This window comes from Aedes aegypti, chromosome 3 (assembly GCF_002204515.2).
Source record: "Aedes aegypti strain LVP_AGWG chromosome 3, AaegL5.0 Primary Assembly, whole genome shotgun sequence".
NCBI lineage: Eukaryota > Metazoa > Arthropoda > Insecta > Diptera > Culicidae > Aedes > Aedes aegypti.
Window position 1 is genome coordinate 28,284,269 of NC_035109.1, and position 18,945 is coordinate 28,303,213.

General features: G+C 35.6%; 1 protein-coding gene across 3 annotated transcripts in view; it reads left to right on the forward strand.

The window, feature by feature from the left end:
• LOC5566411 (sensory neuron membrane protein 1) overlaps window positions 1–18,945 on the forward strand; it is a 62,001-nt gene that overhangs the window by 30,563 nt on the left and 12,493 nt on the right. For 2 of the 3 annotated variants that reach the window (XM_021851521.1, XM_021851520.1), the window contains exons 3-6: window positions 9,256–9,413; window positions 9,480–9,879; window positions 10,540–10,836; window positions 10,893–11,338. In XM_021851521.1, coding sequence (XP_021707213.1) covers window positions 9,256–9,413; window positions 9,480–9,879; window positions 10,540–10,836; window positions 10,893–11,338 — 1,301 coding nt within the window. The remainder of the gene's footprint in view (window positions 1–9,255; window positions 9,414–9,479; window positions 9,880–10,539; window positions 10,837–10,892; window positions 11,339–18,945) is intronic. The other variant, XM_021851522.1, reaches the window with a different exon arrangement.

An 18,945-nucleotide genomic window follows, 5' to 3' on the forward strand; every position in this document is an offset into this window, starting at 1 on the left:
AAACTGTCAGCTACGCATGCTCGATTGTTCAAGTTGATACAAACGAATGAAGTAAGTATCAAGTACTGTGACGATCGATAAAGTCTGATTTATAATGATTACCTTTCGTTCTGATTCTAAATGTTACATGAATGATATGTAGAAAGATCTCATCAATTCCTGTAACTAAGAGTATTTTTTAGTTAAAGTGCAATCCATGAAGTACAAGAATAATGTTTCACAAGATCGTAAATACTTTAAATTTTACTTTTGATAGAATTATTTTGGTTCCCAATAGTTTTGAGATGACGTAAGGGTAGTTCATTTTTAGCAGATGAGGTATACAATTGCTTTGTACTGCGGATTCATTTAAAATATGACTGAGAATTATTTTTTTAAGGATTATGTTGTGAGTTTACTATTTACAAGTATTGAAATGTACATGTTTTATAGTTATTAACTTTTTCGAATCCTTGGTTTATTATTTTTTGTGTTTTAAAATACAAAAACCAACACTTCAATATGAAATTAAAGTCGTAAAATTAAGACCTTTGATTAATAATTTTTGTAAAACAACAATTTTTGACATAAAATTATCACAAATTTCTATGGAAAATTACGATTTGATAGTTTCATGACGCTCCTAATAACTTTCCACGGTATGTGAACAATTCGAACAATGTTTACATACCAAATGTTCTGTACCCTGTGAATATGTGTTCGGACTTTTTCAATATATTTTCTTATTTATCCTGTTATTGTTGATGTTGTTCCAAAAAATGTTCATACCTGGTTGTAGAGCATACATGGGTTAATAAAAGTGCTGAAAACACAAAATGGCTCAGATTAATATTTATGCTTCAAATAAATCCAAAACGGGAGTGTCCAAAGTAGCCCCCGGAATCAAAAGTAGCCCCGTTTGACGGTATTTCAAATTTTTTTCAAATCAAATCCAAGACGTGTATGCGATGGATGGATTAACGTAATGGACGATATGGCGACGTAATGGATCAACGAGGGTAAATTTCAACCACATTGGATTAAAAATATCAAAATTTAAATTTTACAAATGTAGTGATCATCATCTGCGACGTTATTGATATCAGAAAAAATTACTAATCATAAAATTTTTAATGATAATCGAAGTATAAATAATAATTAAACAATAGTTACATGAAAGTGGTTACCCAACTTACAGTCAAGTGTCACAAATAAACATACATAGTTAATTATTGTTGAATAATGATGACAGCTGAAAAAATGCCCTACAAAGAGCTGAGAAGATGGTATTTAGATCCAAATTTAAGTAATTGTTCAACATTTTTCATTGGAATGAATAATAGTAGAATCAACACTTATTAAACTTCTCCAAAGAATCTCTGCCGACTTGTCAAGATTGTTTTACTAATGAGTTGAACAAGTCATTTTTCCTTCTATTAAGGAGCCAATATTCCTCCAAACAAATATAATTGTGTAAACAGATGTACAGGAGACGAACTAACGTCTTGGATGCTTCGCACTTCAGCTGTTTCCATGTTTAACATGAACATGATTAAAAGCTGAATAGGTATTTTATAAAATCCTAATACAACATAGATATATCATCCGAGCAAGTCATCCAAAGAAGTCCAAAATAACGATTACTAAACACATTGAAGCTTTACAAAAGAGGTCACACCATAGCCACATTTTTGAAAAATGGACAAAACATCTAAAAATTGCGTTGTATTCCTAATGTATTGCAATGTTCAACTTACTAATACTATTATTATTTATTTTTATTTGACTGGCTTTAGGCCCTTGGCAAATTCGCCACTGACTTACTAATATATGAAAACATATTGGATACAATAATAACTGATGCTTTCTCAATACGATATTCAATTATGTTTAGAAAATATTTTGAATCAGTCTTCTGACATAGGATTATTGATTTAAGTATATTTTATATTTGTATAATGTTTAATAGATGGAAAAAGTACGACACATAATTAAAATATTAACCTAGTAGAAATATTATACACTAGTGGTCCCGGCAAACTTCGTCTTGCCATCAAGTAGGCTGATGAAAAACGCAATGGATCCTTCTATACAAAATGACAGTTCCGTTCACTCTCGTTTTCTCTACTTTTCCGGTGAATACCCTGGGATTTTTATACATACAAACACGTCGTAACCCTTGAGGAACAAAACGGAGAAATTATCATACACATACGTTGACCCGTTCTTAAGCCATTTCGTGACATACAAACACCACTCCATTTTTATTTATATAGATTTAAAAAATGAATTTTAGTATAGTTAGATGAACAATTCAATTAAAGTTTTAACAAGTTAAAACTTATTATGAAATTCGATTAATCATTTCAGACTATTTTTACGTTTAGCTTAGCTTAGACTGACTACACATATCAATGGTTGCTATTCCGTGATTGACCAAAGTCAGTGAAGATGCACAAAGAATCAACTAGAAGTTCGGCTGGGAATGGCCATAATCTTCTTCAGTGCGCATAATTCAGTGCCTCTATTTATACATGGTCAATAACGGCGCCGGCCACGTCCTTGCAGTCAGGTGGGATTGAGGGAAGGAATGTTAGTGTGTAACCTTTGCTATTTGGAGACCGTGTTTTCCACTGCATCTCCACAAAGGCTACTGGGAGGGATGGTTGTTAATGGGGAGGATCGTTGGGTCACAGGATTCACTTTGATAAGCGATTAGACCATGATAAACGATTATTTGTAAGATATAAACATGCTTAGGAATATATTTTTTTCAATTGACACGGAAAATTTTCAAATAGGAGAAAATAATGTCGTTACTTGAGGTGACGAACCATTCAAAGTTTGTTGAACAAGTAGCTAAAAGCAACATTCCTACAGCAGTTAGGACGAAAGCATGTGTAACAATATTTTACTCAAATTGAAAAAATAAATCTATTTGCTGGTCCATCACATAATATTCTTATGCCGACACTTACAGTGGCGAGCCATTCAAAGTGTTTTGAATAAAATCAACGTTTTGCAAGTCTATACTTCTAGCACAGACAAACAGACCGAACCATTCAAAGCTTTTTTTATAAAGGTTAAAGGCAAGCGATTTTATATAAAAATATAAAACAAAATATATTAATTAGAGTTTTTGCCGACACTTACAGTGACGAACCAGTTTGTTGAATAATCATATTTATGTCCCACCGTTGTAACGATTAAATGTGCGGTTATATATTTTTATCGATTTAAAAAAAAAGCATGAAACGAGCTCACCAATTGATCTTTTATCCTTGATTGAGCAGCCAAAATTTTCAATTTTATTTGAGCACTCGCGCCACGTGGACCGAAAACAATTGGTCTTGATTCCGTCGCTCGCCCTGCAGGAGCATGCCATGGAATCGGAAGGCCACACACTACTCCATTTCAGACTGTTTTTACTTTGTGAATAAACTTTATTTTTGACCGGCATTGAAATAAATTTTCTCACTGTGCGCTTTAAATAGCCGACTGAGTTCAGCTCGCATCAGTACTGAACAGCAGCAGAAGTAATGCGCTTATTCAGTTGCTGATCAGCATAGCACGTGTTGATTAGTTATTGATGAATAGAAGCTTAAGCATGATCAATAATCAGCTACAAGAGGTTTATATTGGGCACTGGAAGGCTGATATATGAAATCAAGGATGGCGCAGATGGCAAGGTATACCGCTGACGATGGAAAGGTCTCGAGTTTGAATCCAGTATTCAGGTAATTACTAAAAGTGTGGTTATTAATTCATGGTAAAGGTATACACTGCATTTGATATATACAGTATTAGCTATTTTTAGTCATTTATTTGTTCTCAATCAATTTTGTGGCAGTTGAATAAAAGCTGAGATGAATGCTTATAAAGCGATTTTGAAGTTGTAGAATAAAGTCAATATACAACGATACGCTTTATAACTGCTCCAAATTTGTGTGAACGACGCCTGAACAAAGGCTTCACTTGGAAATAATTAAAATGTTGTTAAACATGATGCTGAATTAAACTGCAATAATGTAGTTTGTTAAACTAGCGTTGTTAAATCATCAATCCTTATAAAGCTAAGTGAAACCTTAATAAACATCATTACAATATATGATTACAGTCACTAAATGATAAGAAGCTTAATGATTTCGCCAGATTTGCTTGAACAATGTGTGCGTAGCAGCTGCAAAGTAATATAATAAAGCAACTATTCAGTATGTAGTTGTGAAAAATTGCTTAATAAATGATTATAAAATAGGCAAATGTTTCTTGGGATAGTAAAAAAATCCGGTTCTCAGCAAGCGTGGTATTCGTTCAGATATTACATTAACGAACAGGTTTTGGAGGGTAGCTTTGAGCTTATCGTGATATACATATTTGAAAATGGTCAAACGGCAAAGAAAGTTCTCAGTCAATAATTGAAGAAGCGATCAGAATGTATTGCTGCAGAGTAAGCTCGGTCTAAGTTTGAACGTAACATTTGATGATAAAAACTTGGTAAATAAAAAAATATATGCAAACATATCAAAAGCTGAAATCAAAAGCGGAATTTTTCATTATAAGGACTGTTCATTTTATAAAGTGGACACTTTGTTTATGCTATATCATTTTAATTTATTGGTAAAATCGTAATCGGTTTTCTGTGTATCGTTGACCTATTATTCTTAAATGCTATGAAAATATAAAATCTTTGAAAATGCTTTTGGTTGAAGAGCTAAATAGTTTTTCCAAAAACTCTTAAAAAAGCTGTCCGTCAAAGTTTAACATTATTTTTCGCAAAAACAAAATCCTTATTTTTATGAACAAATTGTATGTTTGTATCCTTTACTATTCTACTAAAGGTAAAGCTTTAAAAACATCAATTATATTCCACCATTCTATGACATTAGGTAACTTTAGAGATTTATCCATTTATGGCCAAATTTGCTGATACACCACCCTTTCACTCCCAGCAAAAGAGAAAAGTAAAAAGCGTGTTCAAAACTAGTTTGGATTACTAAAGAAACTATATTAGTATAAACGAAAGCTAAATCGTGAGATTAAACTACAGTCTTAAGTATAAATTTTACTGTTTATGGTAGTTTTACTAAAAAGTCTAATACTTTTAAAATCATGTACGCATATTTATCGATCTACAGCAAATTGTAAACAGTTTTCTCCGAATTTTTCAATTGGTAATCTCAGAATAACATATTATGAAAATAATATGTGGAAAATAAAATCGATTTTATTACAGCAGTGTTGCCAATTTTGATGATTGTCAATGTACTTTGACAGGTCTTCTAAGAATAAAACAATTGTGTTTCTGTTGTGCTTTGAATGTGACGTGGGGACTTACTAAGTAACTCTATGAAGGCGTAAGTTATTTTTCATATTAATACTATATTAGGACTTCCGTCAGGACGTACTTTTACACAAAAAATTCTACTCATATCAATTCCCATCAAATTTAAAAAAAAATCTTTAAAAATATACGGAAAAATTGATTTTATTATATCTGTCAAATTGTTGCTCCAAAAATAACTTGATTTTTTCCATCAGGCTTCTGATTGATGATGCTTTCGAAGAACAAGCCTTTTTTGAAAATAGAAAATATAAATTATCGAATTTTCCAGCCAATTTCTTACAATCATTGGTTTTGATAACCACAAAAAATCGACCGATCTAATCGTTGTTCCATATTTGTGTGAAATTTAATTATTTTGGAGAATTTTTATTATCACAACATTGTACAATACTAGCCGAACGATGTGCAAAAAACCGATTGAAATTTCATTGATTAATAAGAAAGATACAGCATGCACAAGGTGTCCACTTTATAAAATGAACAGTCCTTATTTTGACTTTGTTACCTTTTACTTGTTTGTACCTAAGGGATTTATCATAATGAGAATTTTATTGGCTTTTTTCGGTGAACGCGATACTACTCATAGTGGAAGTGAGCTAGGGAAGTGGTGAAAGAATATGATGGATAGAATCGCAAGCGAGCGATGAGAGAAATGAATAGAAGCTGGAAACTAACAGAAGGGCCATATATGAACAACACAATCGAAACGACAAATTGTTGCCCAACGTCCTGGTCTAATGTGCCCAAGCGATCTTATTCGAACCGAAGTTTTGTAATTTCTTCGCCAATTGGATTTTTATTTCCAAAAACCGAAAAAAGCCAATAAAATGCCCATTATGATAAAGTCATGCGGCGATTAAACTTTGGAAATAACTAAAGGATTTATGTTCTATAAATACTGGCAGTCGTAAGGGCAGAAGGGAGATTTTTCTCGGATTGCGGATTAACATACTATTGTTATACAATTACTTTATTGGCCAATACATCTTTATTGGCAGATATAAAATAACGGTTTGAACCGTCTAGAATGAAAGAATGGAAAATAAGGTTCCGGGTCATTTGACCGAAATTGAAAACACTAAGTGGCTCGATAGCTTAGTTGGTAAAGCGCTCGTCTAGCATACAAAAATCCTGGGTTCAAATCCCAGCCGAGCACCATGCTTACATACTAATGAATTCTTACAAATTAAATTCCAACTCAACCGGTGTAAATGCACTTACGAATGATTTTTTCTTTCGGTACTATTTGGTATAGGAAGGTCATAATTGATATGAATATGAATTCCAATAATATTTTGCTTAACTTACCACTAACTGTTCAATTGTAAGGAATAAATGAAAATACTAATTCAATCACTGCCATCAAGTTCTTCGATGGGCACCCATTTCGGGTGTACTGCTGTACAACAATAACATGTTAATCAACATGTCACGCGTGTGAATGAAACTAAGTCCTTGTCAATATTGACAAACTAGTTGCACTAGTGACAGGTTTATTGACAAAATTACAGGTTTTACAGGTCACTTTAACTTGTCAATGGACACGACAGATCCAAGTTGAAAATTTCCCTCCCAAGGATGCGGAAGGTTTCGTTGGCACAACAGACTTTCCATGTTTTCTAGTTTATAGATGTCTAATGATGATTTTGAACTATTTCCTTTTTATTAGGGTCAGTTTTCCATAGAAATATTCACACTTTTTGAAGGTGTAAGTAATTCAGTTGGAAATGTCGGTACTAAAAATCCACTGGGGCTATGCCTACATGTCAAGTTTGAGTATTTAAAATGTTGTGTAAGCTTGAGTATGAACTACTGAACTCATTTTTGATATTATACAGCATAGCAAGTATAGATTTTTGGTCATAAAACCGTTTATTCCCAAATAATGTATATATTTCAAGGGAAATTGCCTACATTTAGGCGTATTAGGCAGTTTTCAAAGTTTAATTTTGCAATAAAATGATCAAATACTCGAGTTGTAAGTATTTTGACATCATTTTCAAATTCAGGACACCCAATTTTAGTAGATGAAGACAATTTTTTATTCTTAAACCTGCTTTGTTATATGGTGATCAATTTCGCTCAGTGTGTGGTTTTAATTTTTTGATATTTAAACTGTTTTTATGATAAATATGTTAAATATTATTTCATGTAAAGTCGATTACATAAACTGATTAAGATCAATGCCCAGGTAACCAATAAGCACTTAAAACAGCATACAATTAGCATTATATGCGCTAGTACGGCAGAGCATTAAATGCTGATTGAACACGGTAAAAAATCAGCACGTTCAATTGAATAGATTGATCACTTGACTCAATTCAAAACACTAATCACCATGATTTAAAGAGTTTCAACTTTGGATTTGCTCTACTGTCTCTAGAACTAGACTCTGAAGTGAAAAGTCGTTGATTTTGAACATCATGTCTTTTGTATGAGAGCAATCATTGACAGCTTGTTGTAGAAAGTAATTGAGATCAATTCGATCACTTTCAACAGATGCGAGTTGGTGTCGAGGTAAGACACTAGATCTGCACTCCGAAGGTTGGTGGTTCAAATCTGGGTCAGGCGGAAATGTTTATTTTAACTTTTTTTTATTTCAAATCAAAACATGCAACGTTGAATTCAAGTGCTGTTACCTTGATTTTGTCAAGATTCAACAGTAGTGCAAATCCAAGTGCAGAACTATTGATAGCATGGTGCTTATTTTTTACCGTGAACGTATAGCTGCCAGTAGTGCTTCTTAAAAGCAGGTTTTGGCGAAATATCGGGCTGCTTCAATGCTGCGCCTTCAGGAACGTCTCATTTTTCTGTCAAAAAACGTAACGTCTCAGCGGAGAGCAAACCAAAACAAAATATTTTTCCACCTTCTCTCGCATCTTTCCAATGATGGCGGCTACTTGTCTTGTGCTGGATACTTCTCGTTGCGGATCATTTTTTGCTGGTTTTTAACATTTTGCGATGCGAACTGACGACCCGGTGATTGGGAACGATGGTGATGCTCCACGCTACAAGGTATGCTGCAGTTGGTGTTGGTGAGCGTTGATTTTATGCCCAATATAAGGCACGTTTTGCTCGAAGGTACATTCATTTATATACGTGCTAGATGGGAGGTAATGATTCTTGATAGAAATTGCGAGAATGCATGGATGCTATTGGATTTTATTGAAGCTAATGAGGGTAGGTAAATTATTTTATATCCTCATGAAGGAAGGATGATTTGGATACTAGTGCTATCATTCTAGTTAAACAAGAAATCGAAATTTGCGATAATTGGTTTCTCCCCCGGCAATCATGTTTGCTTAGAATTAGATAGTGATTGCTTTTGAGATCGTTTCCATCAGATGCAAGAATCGATACATAAGTGTGAAAGAGACAAAACAGAGTGAAATATGTAATGTTCGACCTGTTCTGCTCTTTCGTTGCATTCTTACTGCAATAAAGAAGCATTTCGTTTGCTAAGAATCGAAAATAGCATGTGCAGTGGAAATGCTTATTAAGAACCGAAAGGTATTGAATAGCAGTGGTTGTGCTGGTATATGTAGCTATGAACATGCTTTCATACGACAGCAAGCAGATCAAATGCTGTAAGCAGTCCAATGCGAGGCTTATTTCAATGCTTATTGGTTACCTGGGTGGTGACCTGATTTTATCGAAATTAATTTGACCATAATTCAATTCCGAAGGTTAACACAACACATATTTGTAAAATAGTGATCAATTTGCCCCAGGATTACGGATTAGTAGAGTCGGTAAGTCATTAAGAACTGAATTCCAGGATGATTTGAATGACCTCCAACGTCCTAAATGATGTAAATATTTGTCAACATGTAAACATGGCTTTGAGAATGCTGTAAAACACCTCATGCAGACATTGTTATTTCATTGTTATTTAGTAAACTCATCGAAACAATTTATTTTTTCAATTGCAGAACTTGATGCTGAAGCCGGGCACTCAGATGCGAGGAATGTTCGAAAAAATCCCGTTCCCTCTAGACTTCAAGCTGTACCTGTTTCACGTTACCAACCCGGACGTAGTGATGAAGGGTGGCAAACCCCGTGTTCGAGAGATTGGACCGTACTTTTTCGAGTAAGTATTAACTCTTCTCAATGTCAATCCTCTATGAAATTGAATCCATGTCAATTTCGCGACAAGGGAGTGGAAAGAAAAGTACGACACCGTGGACAATGAGGAGGACGACACGCTCACATTCACGCTGAAGAACACCTGGATTTTCCGCCCGGATTTGTCCAAGCCGCTGACGGGAGACGAAATGATCACCATTCCGCATCCGCTCATCTTGGGAGCTTTGCTGATGGTCCAGCGGGATCGGGAAGCCATGATGCCGTTGGTTTCCAAGGGCATGGACATCATCATGAACCCGTTGACGACGGGTTTCTTGACAACTCGAGTTATGGATCTGCTGTTTGATGGGATTCTGATCGATTGTAGCAGTCATGAGTTTTCGGCGAAGGCCTTATGTTCGGGGCTGGAATCGGAAGGCGCTGTCATGCCCTTCAATGAGACTCATTTCAAGTTTTCGATGTTTGGATTGGTATAGCAGAATTGAGATGTGTTATAAGAAGTGTATCGAAAAATAGTCGAAAATATCCAAAACGGTATAATCTCTGAATATTTAACAAACTATGTTTCAACACCCAAAGAATCAAAAACTTTGGCTTTAAATGATGAGAAAATGGTGTTTCGTACGCCCATGAATGATGATAGCAACTTATCCACATGCTCCATCTAGTAGATCATTTCGATAAACATAAAGGTTTTGATCCATGTTTTAAATAAGTTTCAGTAATAACTGCTATATGTATGTTATTGGCTGTTAGAAAATTGAACAGCTTATCATCCTTACCATTCAAAAAACGAGCATTCCAATTCAAAATACTTTAAAAAATATTTGGATCTCTTGGTAAAACATAATTCAATAACAATTTTATTAGTAAATTTTACATCAACTTGGACTGTTTCAGTCTCAGCGGAGGTTTTGCACACTACATCAATCATTTGATTCAATTGTTCAGTAGGAAACTCAAAATCAGAGGGAAGCATGTTACTAAAACATAAAACTTGGGTATTTCCATTGAAATCGATTTTTTTTCTGAGATGTTTCTTATCTGAAAACTGATTTCTGAGATTGTTTGCGACTACTTTTCGATACACTCCTCATGTTATCAGGTAATGATGTGGAAAATTCTTTTAGAAAAACGGAACCGATGCCGGTCGATGGGTGGTCTACAGAGGGGTCAAGAACATCATGGATTTGGGTCGCGTCGTGAGCTTCAACGATGAAACGGAAATGGATATCTACGACGGGGATGAGTGCAACCGGTACATCGGAACGGACTCGACCATCTTTCCGCCGTTTTTGACAACGAAGGATAAGCTTTGGGCTTGGTCACCGGAAATCTGTCGCTCGATCGGAGCGGAGTATGGGGGAAAGTCCAAATATGCAGGGCTGCCGATGAGCTTCTTCAAGCTGGACTTTGGCGATGCAAGGGTATGGTTAGGGATAAATATGAAGTAGCAATTGATATTCAAGAGTCCCATTCCTAGAACGAACCGGAACATCATTGTTTCTGTCGTGACCCACCGGACATCTGTCCACCGAAGGGAACAATCGACCTGGCTCCTTGTCTGGGAGCACCGATCATTGGTTCCAAGCCGCACTTCTATGACTCTGACCCGAAATTGTTGGCTGCCGTAGATGGACTGACGCCTAACGAGAAGGACCACGATGTGTACATTCATTTCCAGCTGGTAAGGGGTTTTCATAACTTGAGTTCAATCTCCCATCACAAACTTGCTCATTCTACTTCACAGCTTTCGGGTACTCCGGTATCGGCTGCCAAGCGGCTGATGTTCAGCATGGAAATTGAACCCATTAGGGACCATGCGGTATTGGGAAATCTGCCGACCGTTATCTTGCCGCTGTTCTGGGCAGAGGAAGGTGCTTCGCTCAACAAAACCTGGACTAATCAGCTCAAGTACACCTTGTTCCTGTAAGTAGCTTTTGTTTTGTTTTTCTGTTTATGATGTTGCGTTACAAAAGTTTGAGAGTAGAGTTTTTTGTCCGATATGTTCGTAAAACGAAAACTATGTTTTTATTTGACGTTTATAGCAAAGAGTTTTCATAAGTACCCAAGGATTTCAGGGTTTCAAAAAATCATTCATTGTGCTTGTTGAACAATTCCCAGAGATTACCAAAGTTTAGGTCCTCAAGATACCTCAAAGGCCTTCAAGGGATTTTTCAAGCAAAAATTCCCAAAAAAAAAAACCAAATTTTCATGGCCATTCACAATGGTTTTCGAAGGACTCTCAGGGAATTCACAAAATTTATGAGAGGCTCCTAAATTTTTTGAAACCACTGAAACTTTTCTCTGAAAAATCCCGAGCAGTTACTTGGAACCCGCTGGAAAAATATAGAAAATGCGAAACTATTTGTGAACCACTGACAGTACTTGGAAATCCTAATTACGATTCGGGATCTCGTGGGTATATTATGGGATTCGCAAGCAAGCTACAATTTTGAAATGATAATTCATATTCATGTTTGGTCTGCGTGTGAAATTTCATAAACAGTGGCACACCAAGAGGAGATTTTGGGAGTTAAACCCCTTCCCATCAACACATAAAAAAATAAGACAAACATGGCTAATTTTCTCAGCATTTGATCATCTAAATTTGAAACCGGTATGGTATTAGAACCGTAATTTCATTATCTTTGAAGAGCACTTGCAAAATGTTGGCGAAGAAATCTGAATACTATTCTAAATTATTAAAATGATTGTTCCGCGAAAAAGTTTGAGGTCCCCTGAGACGCATGTAAATGAGTTTTGTCAGTATCTCCACCGTGTTTCAACCGTTTTTAAAAAACCTATCCGAACAATAAAATATGGGAAAGATGACCTCACATTGAAAACAATAAAATATCAATCTCCATGTACCTTTTCCAATACATTCATATGTTAACACAAAATAGATTTTACTTCTTATGCATGAAAGCGACATTGCAAAATGTTGCCGTATAAATTTATAGAATCAACAAAAACTTTTTGCAATACGGACTAAATATGCCTAGGTTTTCATTAAAGTAGTCAATAATTAGTTTTGGATTGATTACAATTGTTCCATGTTTCTGATTCATGGTTTAAAAAATATTCTGATGAATCAATATTTTTGAAGATCTTTTTTTTTTATCTTCAGATAAAAATAACCGTCAGAACGATGACGATGAAGATTTTGTAAACCATTTGCTCAAAATGGAATTAATGTTCATGAACATCTGCACTGTAAGGACTGTTCATTTTATAAAGTGGACACCTTGTGCATGCTGTATCTTTCTTATTAATCAATGAAATTTCAATCGGTTTTTTGCACATCGTTCGACTAGTATTGTACAATGTTGTGATAATAAAAATTATCCAAAATAATTAAATTTCACACGAATATGGAACAACGATTAGATCGGTCGATTTTTTGAGGTTATCAAAATCAATGATTGTAAGAAATTGGCTGGAAAATTCGATAATTTATATTTTCTATTTTCAAAAAAGGCTTGTTCTTCGGAAGCATCATCAATCAGAAGCCTGATGGAAAAAATCAAGTTATTTTTGGAACAACAATTTTAGAGATATAATAAAATCAATTTTCCCGTATATTTTTAAAGAATTTTTTTTTTAAATTTGATGGGAATTGATATGAGTAGAATTTTTTGTGTAAAAGTACGTCCTGACGGAAGTCCTAATATAGTATTAATATGAAAAATAACTTACGCCTTCATAGAGTTACTTAGTAAGTCCCCACGTCACATTCAAAGCACAACAGAAACACAATTGTTTTATTCTTAGAAGACCTATCAAAGTACATTGACAATCATCAAAATTGGCAACACTGCTGTAATAAAATCGATTTTATTTTCCACATATTATTTTCATAATATGTTATTCTGAGATTATCAATTGAAAAATTCGGAGAAAACTGTTTACAATTTGCTGTAGATCGATAAATATGCGTACATGATTTTAAAAGTATGAGACTTTTTAGTGAAACTACCATAAACAGTAAAATTTATACTTAAGACTGTAGTTTAATCTCACGATTTAGCTTTCGTTTATACTAATATAGTTTCTTTAGTAATCCAAACTAGTTTTGAACACGCTTTTTACTTTTCTCTTTTGCTGGGAGTGAAAGGATGGTGTATCAGCAAATTTGGCCATAAATGGATAAATCTCTAAAGTTACCTAATGTCATAGAATGGTGGAATATAATTGATATTTTTAAAGCTTTACCTTTAGTAGAATAGTAAAGGATAACAACATACAATTTGTTCATAAAAATAAGGATTTTTGTTTTGCGAAAAATAATGTTAAACTTTGACGGACAGCTTTTTTTTAAGAGTTTTTGGAAAAACTATTTAGCTCTTCAACCAAAAGCATTTTCAAAGATTTTATATTTTCATAGCATTTTAGAATAATAGGTCAACGATACACAGAAAACCGATTACGATTTTATCAATAAATAAAAAAGATATAGCATAAACAAAGTGTCCACTTTATAAAATGAACAGTCCTTACTTGCTGTCATCCGTAAAGATTATTTAAATTTAAACAAAAAACTGTTTTTTTATGTTTGATTATTGTAGATAATTGAGTGAAGAATACATGTCTTAAGCACAAGTCACCATTAATTATTATTGGCATTTATTTGAAGCTTACGCAAAATCATTAAACAACATAAAACATATTTAGAAATAGATCCAGATCAAGAACGCTGATCTGATCCGGATAATTTCAATGGCCTAATCATAGTAAATTGTTTTCCAATTTGTGCAGTGATTACTCCAGAAGCTTTTCCATGATTTTTTTTGACGTTTCTACAGAGTTTTCTTCTTAGATTGTTGCCAATAATTATCGACCAGTATATTGAAAATACATTTCTAAGTCCTCCAGTTTTTTTTCTTCATCTACCGCTAGAATAATTCTAGGAATGATCTTTTCGGCATTCGTAAGAGAAAATTCTGGTATCATCTCTATTTTTTCTGGAACAAAAACATTTGTGAGAATTTCTACAAGAACACCAGATGAAACTCCATGAAAAAAATCCCGGAAAGAAACTCAATGGAAATTCTTGGAAGATTTGCCTAAAGAAATTGTTTTTCCCGGTGACTTTTTCTGAATAACTATCGGTTGGCAATATATTTTGCTTGGAAAAGTGCTATAAGCATTTTAAATTTTCAAAAATTTTGACATTTAACAGCACTGGCCAAGAGGTTTTGGAGGAGAAGAATGCAGCGCTGGAATGCTGCGTGGAACGACTGAAGACTGAAGCGGAAACAGTAAATCTGGCTATCCGGGATGAAAAGCATCACCTGGAAGAGGTGGAATGCCAAGAGATGGAGTTGCTGTACCATTCTCAAGAAACGCGGAAGTTTCAGCATAAGCTCAACACATCTCGCAAAGGCTTCATGCCGCGAGCTGAAATGTGCCGGGATAAGGATCTTGAAGGACGGACGCGAGGTGATCGAAAGGTGGAAGCAGCACTACGATGAACACCTGAATGGCGCAGAGAAAACAGACACAGAAGTTCAGTGCAGCGAATGGCTACGTCCGCACAGCGGATAGTGGAAACCTTCCAGCTTCCACAGCTCAAGAACAATAAGGCCGCTGGCAAGGATGGTATCGGAGCCGAACTCATCAAGATAGTAATCAGTATTCCATTTTATTTATTTAGTGTATGAAGTATCGGTAGTAGATCGGCAACAGTAATTTGGTTTGTATACTACATCCAGTTGGTTCGAATCCCGCCGGGGACTACGACAAGGTGATGGACCTGCTGTTAACCCGTATTCGACAGAGTTACGATTTTTTTTTCATATTGTTATTGTGAACGTTCAATTTAACCAATTTAGATGTGGTTTTCACTAAATGTAACACAAAGTCCTTTAGTTTAATATGATAATACAAGTGAACCAATTTATTCACTATGGCTGGAGTTATTACGGTGTCCCCCTGGGTCAGGTAGGGTAAAAAATCGATCAATTTCCTTTGCTGAACAGATAAAGCATAGTAAATGGTGTTTAAGCCTCCCTAATTTAACAGAAAACCGAAATTATGTATCCTTGGCTAATATTGTGATATCATGGGACAACCTATTGCGGTCAAGGTCACCTTATGGTCCTCCGGAAGATTCGGAACATCCGCAAAAGTGGATACTTTTCGAAAATTTACCTAGGAAGCTGGCATTTTTTTTCAAACGACTTGCAGAGATGAGCTTTAAATTAATATACCACGGTTGTTTTGGTATGATCTCGAATGGACATTTCTTGCTCCTCCGGAACATCCGTAAAAATGTACATATGCCGATAATTGACTAACAGAGCTCTGATTTCTTCCAAACAATTTGCATGCGTGGTTTCAGAATTGTATCATTGTGTTCGCTGTCGTCTGATCGTATTTGTAGTCGTAGTTTTGTAGTCATTCGGAAGATCCGGAACATCCGAAACAATGAAAGTTCCTTGATAATTGGGTTTGAGAGTTGCGATTTTTTTAAACGACTTTTACCTTTCACATTTATCAAGTAGGCTTCTGATGATTAACGGCCACTTTGTGGTCCTCTGGAAAATCCGGAATATCCGAAAAAGTGCAATGCAAATTGTTTGGAAAAAAACGCAGCTCTTTGGGTCAATTGCCAACATATTTCCATTATAACGGATGTTCCGGATCTCCCGGAAGACCATGAAATGGCCAATCGAGATAATACCAAGGCAACGATGGTATACTAATTTGAAGTTCATCACTGCAAGTCGTTAAAAAAAAACTTTCAGGATATGTCTACTCTTACGGATGCTTCGGATAACCAAGAAATGACCATTGGAAATACTATCGAGGCAACGATGGTATGCTGATTGGAAGCTCACCCAGACAACCAGAAATCGCATGAAAGTTCTTGTTACAACTCGTTTATTCATACTAATTACATCAAACTCGCAAAACACCGTGGATAAACTCGTCAGATCAATGAGTTTCCTCGCATAAAACACTTCTTTTCTGAGTTCATTTGTACATTTTGTTTAGTCCCGTACACTCGTACAAAGTAAGTCGCATCAATCCGTAGCAGCTGTCAAATCAACATTTGTTATCATAAGTTAAGTCGCACAAGATCACAGGTTAGTTCGGTAGGATATTTATACACTCGCATTGTATATTATTATTCATCACATAATAAATGCACGCATATCGCCTCCACTTTTGTACGTAGAAGGCCTTTTCGCGACATCTTATAAGTGAAATTTTGCACATACAAAGCCTCCAGGTGATTTCGTTATACGTACATTTTGGTTGTCTGGGCATCACTACAAGTCGTTTGAAAAAAAAAAAAAAAATACCAGCTCTCTAGGTCAACTTTTAGGTTATGCCTACTTCTACGTGTGTTCCGGATCTTCCGGAGGGCCATAAGGTGACCTTAACCGCAATAGGTTGCCCTACGATATCACAATATTACCTGAGGATACATATTTTCCGTTTTCTGTCAAATTAGAAAGGTCGAAACACCATTTATTAAGGTTAATCTGTTCAGAAAAGGAAACTGATCGATTTTTTACCCTACCTGACCCAGGAGGACACCGGAATAACTCCAGCCATAAATTAGTCTCAATGTTCTAGCATCTGAAACAAGAAGCCTTTGGATTGCATTTAGTGAAAACTGCGTCTAAACCAGTTGAATTGAACGTTCACAATAACAATTCGAAGAAAAACGTAGCCATGATTAATACGGGTTAAATATTGCGCTTAGCCTGACTCAACAGTCATCTCAACAGTGATCATCTCCGTTAGAATGTCTTTCTCATCCATTTGAATGAAATCCATGCTGGAATTGACACTTCTACTACCGTTCTGATTCGGTTGAGGGACGACGTCTATTAGCTTCGTTAGATTGAGCAACTTGACAACTTGGGCTGAGCCTCGAAATCGAAGAGTGTATTTCGTACCTTGCGCTACCGACTTTGCGCTCTCGATTGGACCGCCGGCGCATGCTTCAATCAATTTCCCGGTAATCCATGGGTTAATCGAAAGCCCAACTCGTTTATTTTTCGATCAGTTGTAGGAACGTCAACTCGTCAAATTGGTTCGTTGGATTCATAAATTCCGGAAATCTACGTTTAACGAAGGGCTGCAAAACGATGAGTCGACAACTAGGAAGAAGCGTTCAGCACAGCTCCAAATAACATATGTGGAACTCAGAAGCCACAGCAAGTTAAAAAGTTGTACCGACTTTCAGCTGCTGACATGTGGTGTATCTCGTATAGGCCTATTCACATGACGTTCGAAATCAGCTGATCGGGAAGCTCTTTGACAGTTCTTCTATGGAAATGACAGCCTCGTGTTTGCACCGGTCTTCCACCGATGTAAACAAATGCATAGACGGACCTTTCACATGAAAAGGCCTATAGAAGACATCGAACTGTCATTGCCAAAGGTAAACAAAAACCATATGATTCGGGCAATAGACCAGTTGCTGCAAAGATTGCAGACATTAAATCGGGGAACACTAAAAAACAATATCTGACGATAAAACACCTTTTTTCATGATAATAAATCTTCGAGCTGTTTAGTAGAATACCTATAAGTAGATGAAAAAACCGAATTTAGTACTATACCATTTAATTCCACTAGAGTTTGTATCCTTTGACAGATACGCGTATTTCGACCTCAACTGTAAGGCCGTCTTCAGTGTCGTGTACTAGACTCAGTGCAGTGCAGCACATATTCTGTGCAGAATGGGCAGTTTTGTGCAAACGGTGGTAACCCAAACTGAATGAGTGAATTGCGCACAGAAGATAAACGTTTGCGAAATTCGCTTTCATTGTTGTTTTGCTTCCGAAAACATAAAAAAAAACATATTCAAATATTATAGTTTTTCATGGGAAATTCAGCAAATGGGGAAAACTTTCGCATTTGCGATTATCTTCCGGCTTTTTGCTAGAAAAAAATCCCAGAAAACCCCCCAACGGTCAATGGATTTTCTGATTTCATTTTGTATGGAGAAAGTCATCTAACTACAAATATCTCGTAAATGAAAGCATAAAACGAAAAAATATTTACACGTACACGTGAAAGCCATTATCATTGCGCACAACCGGTAGCAAATATTTTTTGGAAAATAGTTCCCAATTTTAAGGTGAAACTCCTTTGAATCCACTAATAACTGTATAAAAGTAGTGGTGCACAAAAAATATTCTCCTATTTGTTGGTAATAGTGAAATTATAATTGATAAGACGTTGTTGCCAGTAATCGCTACTTCAATTCGAGTCTTTTCCCCTTCGACTAAATAAGATTGCTTGATGTCGTACGTAACCATCAACGTATCTGACAGCCCTGCAAGCGAGCAGCCGGCGTAAAATTAGAAAAATAAAAAAAAGCGGAATGCTGTGATCAAGTGATTGTTTTTAGCACGGTTTGGTAAAATTTAAAGTTGTTTTCATCAGAAATCAACCAGTAATTGTTTATTAATTAACAAGTAGTGAAAGTAAACTGTGTTGGAGGTTCTACGTTTAGGGAAAGTGGTAAAATTCGGCGAAAGGTGTTCTTCGTTCGCAGGCGGATAAGT